The sequence below is a fragment of the Lathamus discolor genome, chromosome 4, assembly GCF_037157495.1.
Source record: "Lathamus discolor isolate bLatDis1 chromosome 4, bLatDis1.hap1, whole genome shotgun sequence".
Classification (NCBI taxonomy): Eukaryota; Metazoa; Chordata; class Aves; order Psittaciformes; family Psittacidae; genus Lathamus; species Lathamus discolor.
In genome coordinates, this window is record NC_088887.1 from 34,371,930 (window position 1) to 34,377,929 (window position 6,000).

Genomic DNA, 6,000 nt, shown 5'->3' on the forward strand with positions numbered 1-6,000 from the left:
ATGCCAATATTACACAATTAACTAGAATTACCTTTTTGTTTGCAGTGTTCTGCGCTTGTTTTCTTCCCAACATGCCATTTTAGTCCCCATTATTGCATGATCTTTATAAATCTTTCTGTCTCTACTTATGTGCAAGTTGGGCTTTCTTCAAACTATTCCATCAGAAGACTTTAATATTTATAACCTTCTTCAGTTAATTTATGCATATGTTGAACAACCCATAAACCAGCACAGATCCCTGACAGTGTTCTCTCTTCAGCATGAAAATGAGTTATATGTTTTCTATTTCTTTTCTAGCCTATCATTAATCTACACAAGGACCTCTCTTACCCCATGGCATCTTTCTTTCATACTATTTGATATGACACTTTGATGAACTCCTTTTAAAGATCTAGTTACATTATACTGACTACATTCTCCTTGCCACCTGCTTTGATTGCCTCAAAAAAGCATAGCCTTCTTTTGCTAAGGTTGTGTCAGACTTCTTTCCCCAGTACATTGCATTTACGTATGTGTTCTAAAAAGTTTGCTCTTTTTTAAGACCTGCTAGCCTATAGTTCTCTACCTTAGTCTCTTAAAACAACAAAGCACTCTGACAAAGTACCCAAAGAAAAATAGCAATTCTAAGTCAATAAAAGCAAAAGGTTACAGCACAGTCAACATTTCTCCAAGTAATTATACAGCTGTTTTTATTTGTAACTCTTGAAGGAATCTCATCCATGGCTAGCGATTCATTTGCATTCAGTGGATTAGTTCCTTCTAGAATTTCTTTCGCTTGCAATGTAGTATTGGATCATTCTTCAGAACTGTCTTCCTGCGAGAATGACAACATGAGAAGGTTGGCTCACTTCCCCCTTGAGACACAAGGAACACAAAGAATTCTTGTGGCTTTTCTGCAACACCTTTACCTCCCTAAATATTTCCTTTACTCCTTTATCACTTTCACCTGATCTTTTATGCATTAGGTGAGCTAACTCTCACGATCTGTTTTGGTCTGCTTCATTGTGTACAGGGATTTCATTTGGTAAGGCTGAATTTTTTTCTTGCATGCTGGGATACAACACACATTGTGAAAGATGCTTTTAATACATTTGTGTACTCAACCACATTCAAGCAGGATGTGCAGGAAAGAATACATCTAATGTCTGGGCCTTTTAGAAGACCTAAATATTATTTTAAATTCATTTTCTAGCACTGCTTCTTTAGGGATTAAGTTGCTTTGTTCCTTTATTTTCATTTAATTTTCAAATACTGAGGTTATTTAGGAATTTTCTAGGTTCACTAATTCTCACTTTCACTGTATCACCATTTGTCCAGGATTGAGGGATTGAACATGGATTTTCTTCAAAATTTCAGTCCTGGAAGGCAAATTCTCATCAATTATGCATTCTTCCACACTTCAACTACTGCATCTTTAAATTTCAAATCATCTGTTTCCTTGTCCTGTTTTGGTTTGCATCATGCCCCAGCCTATCTTATTATCTTTAGAGATTTCAAATTAACCCCCTCCCCCCCACCCCCCGCCCCAAATCTTACTCCTTCCTTTCAAAAAAAAAAATTTTTTTTTTTTCCTGAGCAGATGATACAGGAGCCTACAAGAAAAGACTAAGTAGAGAGCTCCTACTGTTAGCCCCTTATTAAAGCAGCCTACTTCAAGTAAGCATTTCCCTACTGTTTCCTGTTTTGCTGCTAGTACTTTTATAATGTTACAGCTGCAGCTCCTATGTCTTATGTCATACCAGGGCAAAAGCATTAAGGAGGCATATTCTGTGGAAGCTCCCAACCATGGCATGTACCTTTCACTTATCTGCTTCATGGACAACATTCAGATTGGTTTGACCACGCTAACCCTAACCTCCTGTAAATTCACTTTTTTCATTTAGCAGTCACATTAAATCATAATATTTAAGGCTTAATAAAATGACTGTATGTGGCAAAATAGCTTCTCCCACACACATTCCTTCTCCTAATCAACGCTAATTAAGTATCTGCATCATATAAATTGACAGTAATGTAGATTCTGAGGAAGAGTTTAAAGTGTAAATAATAATGAGATAAAAGAGATCTTTTGAGCAAAATCAAAGTATCAAGTAGTCATTATGTGTAATCACTATCACAATTTAATGACATTTTGTGCTGCAACAGGAATATGAACAGGAATTAAAGTGTCTGATATATTACTTTTTTTTTTTTTTTTTAACCATATGTTTGTCCCAGATGGTTAGCAAAACATCAGTCTTCACTTTTATCATTAGCGGGTCAGTCTGGTGCAAACACAGTATCCAAGCCAACTGCAGTGGCAATGGACAGGAGATGTGAGGAGGCCTTTTTATGGCAGATTCTAATATAGTTTTAAACTTCCTGAATCTGTAAGTTAAGACTGGAAAGCAGTAATAGGAATCCTCTATCCTATCATGCAAACACACCCACACCTAGTATGTATGGGTAGCCACAAGTAGATGGGACAGAGTAATACACAAACCCTGATTAAAAAGTAAAGGGGAGGCAGATGAAAGAGGAGTAAGACTCCTTTACTCCAATAGACTTAATAAGAACAAATCATGACAGAAGAGAAGAAAGCAAGGAGAAATTTTATCTGCTGTTAAATTCCCTATATATTTGTAAATGCTTTTATTTTATGACCATTTCAAAAGAAAACTAATGGATTAATGCATTCTGTCCATCATCACAGCCTTAGCAGGCTCTAGGTTTGCAACTATCAGTAAGGTCATTGACCTGAATGGGTTTCTTGATAGCAAGTATTTCTATGACTAGCGTTTCCCAGAGGACCAAGTCCTGAAAGCGGTATTACCAGTATTCCAATACAGCACTGAAAAAGCAGCATGAGAAAAACAAAGTAAATAAAACTCTGGAAAAACACAGTGATGAAAAATACTAACTTCCATGCTGTCATTTCACACAAAACTTTACATGAAAGGGACAGAAGGCAAAGTACTTGTTAATCAGGAAACACCACATGTAATCTTTAGAAATATCAGACTGTACAGCAGCATCAGTGGAGTTCAGAGCATAGACTAATACCACAGGTATCCCTAAGGCTTGTTTACATGTCCTAATACAGAGCTCTTGATGCATGAGAGCCCATGAGCTTAGTCATCTCGAGTTTGAGGGATAATCCAGAGAATTTTTTTTATCTCTTCCTTTCTGCCCTTTCTTCATCCAGATTTTTCAGAAAGTTCCCCTTTCCCCCATATCTCAAAATGGGGACGGGAGAACTGGAATAACATTTTGTCCCCCCAAAAGCTGTACTTCTTAAAACAGATAGATTAAATCTCAACCCCACCATTCTGGGAGTGGTAATGTGAATGGTGGGGAGGTATCTGGTTACTTGGTATGATCACCCTAAGCAATTTCTTTGCATGAACTGAAAATCCAGATAAAACGAGCTAATTGATAAATTAAGAAAGTAAGAAATAATAATATTATCCATTAGTGACAGACTTGTTGAGAAAAGAGTTAAAAAAAAAAAAACAAAAACCAATACAAAGTACAAATACTTTCATTTCGTCATCAAAAGATCTGGGATTTTTCACTTTGATGTATCACCTGCAAAGGTGTACACTCAAAACACCTGTCACATTAAAAAAGGCAAGTTAATAGTTGAATATACAATGCCTGGTAACATAAGGGTTATTTTTCTAGCTCAAACTAATGGCCCATCTGTGGTGCTGCATGGCTGGAGATGACAGTGCAAGAAACCACAAACATACAGGTACCGAATCATCACACCCCCACAAAGCCCATGACTATATTTTCTTCTCTGTAGTTAAGCCACAGGAGAATTTTAAGTTAATATTCCCTTCATAATTTGGTTGCGTTAGTTACAACAACGTGGGATATTTTGGCTACCAGTAGAGAATTCACTCCCTTTTTTATTTTTGAAGGTTCCCAGCTTTATAATCAAAAATAAAATGCCACATAACCAAACCACCCCATTCCACATCCAGATTTGTCAAATTAAAAATATTCTCAAACATTCCCAGCTATTTTTCAGGCACTATACCATATAAACAGCTCATTTGATAATGTTTTCAGCAAAATTCTGAATATTTGGGTTTATTATTCCATAGTGAAACTGAACACATGGCTTAAGCCCATATGTATTTTTAATGACCTGGTTTTACTCTCCCATTGATCTGTTGTCATGTTTAATCAAGACAACAAAAAAAGAGTAGCAAGTAAGGTAAGCTTCAAGTACTGAACATTTAATCACATGAAGGACTCTGTGGGGAGGAAGGGGATAAATTGACCTTTGTATCAGTTTTCATGAGCTTACGTGTCCTTTTTAGCCTCCCAGAATGTTAACCCTCTAAAGCGGGAAAATAAAGTGACTGTGTTTGAATGAAACAAAAGGCCACCCTGGGGAACAGTCTTACTTTTGCATATGCACTTTGCAAGTGCAAGGTCCTACACCTGGGTCGGAGCAATCCCAGGCACAGCTACAGATTGGACAGAGAAGAGATTCAGAGCAGCCCTGTGGAGGAGGACTTAGGGGTGTTGGTCAATGAGGAAATGAACATGAGCCAGCAGTGTGCACTTGCAACCCAGAAAGCCAACCGTATCCTGGGCTGCATCAAAAGGAGCATGACCAGCTGCTCAAAGGAGGTGATCCTGCCCCTCTACTCTGTTCTCATGAGACCTCACCTGGAGCATTGTGTGCAGTTCTGGTGTCCTCAACATAAAAAGGACATGGAACTGTTGGAACAAGTCCAGAGGAGGGCCACGAGGTTGATCAGGGGACTGGAGCACCTCCCATATGAAGACAGGCTGAGAAAGTTGGGGCTGTTCAGCCTGGAGAAGAGAAGGCTGCGTGGAGACCTCATAGCAGCCTTCCAGTATCTGAAAGGGGCCTGTAAGGATGCTGGGGAGGGACTCTTCATTAGGGACCGTAGTGACAGGACAAGGGGTAACGGGTTAAAACTTAAACAGGGGAAGTTTAGATTGGATATAAGGAAGAAATTCTTTACTGTGAGGGTGGTGAGGCACTGGAATAGGGTGCCCAAGGAAGTTGTGAATGCTCCATCCCTGGCAGTGTTCAAGTCTGGGTTGGACAGACTCTTAGGTGGCATGGTTTAGTGTGCGGGGGGGGGTTGGAACTTGATGACCTTAAGTTCCTTTCCAACCCTAACTAGTCTATGATTCTATGATTTTATTTGGAATATTATTATCCAATAAACCATAGAATATAAATCTGTAAATACTGGTGACTACAGAAGGGTAGAACAACATCAGCAGGTATTTTTAGGTTTTTCTAGTCAATGATTCATGAGCACAACACCTCTCCATACTGAACAAGATGCACACACACACACAAAAGTACTATTTTTCGCACTATTTAAAACAGTAACACCACAACAGTAGGATATATCATACTGTGAAGCTATACTGTATATAGAAACCTGATGTTTCTTTGTTCAGTGGATACAACAGTTTCAACAGGGATTTTAAAAGGGTCTTAAATTCTGTATTTCTTATACCCTTAAGAAGCCTAGAAATAACTAGTCTTCCAGATTCCAGTCCTTGAGATCTTTATTCTGTGCATATATCTCATTAATAAACAAATGTGATTGATCTGGTGTGGAAAAGGCAAGCAAATCATGTTAACAGATCACAAGCACTCTACCAAACTGAGCATTTTAACTGAATACTGCTGTTAGAGTCCTAATTAATTTCTCTCTTTTTAAAATACACACAAACAAAAAAATCATCAGATAACTTCTAGAACTACTCTGGGGACAGTATGTGAGCCCCATTTTATATTTCCCAGCAACCTATCCTCAGATGACATCATGTGCCTCTTCATCTGAAATGTTAAACTTGGAGAACAGATCTTAGATTTAAGGAAGTAAAAACGGTCAGAAAGAAGTAAGCCCAAATTTCCCAGCACAACCTGTGCAAGCAGGAAAATCTATGTTACCTATATCTTGTTGTAAGTACAGTTTTACAGTATGCATTAGTGATCATTAGTATTGTTTATAC

General features: G+C 38.1%; 1 protein-coding gene across 1 annotated transcript in view; it reads right to left on the reverse strand.

The window, feature by feature from the left end:
- Positions 1-90, reverse strand: part of LOC136013373 (cell adhesion molecule DSCAM-like) — a 93,925-nt gene extending 93,835 nt beyond the window's left edge. Inside the window, exon 1 of the mRNA XM_065677132.1 lies at positions 32-90. Within this exon, the coding sequence (XP_065533204.1) occupies positions 32-90 (59 nt within the window). The remainder of the gene's footprint in view (positions 1-31) is intronic.
- Between the last annotated feature and the right edge of the window lie 5,910 nt (positions 91-6,000).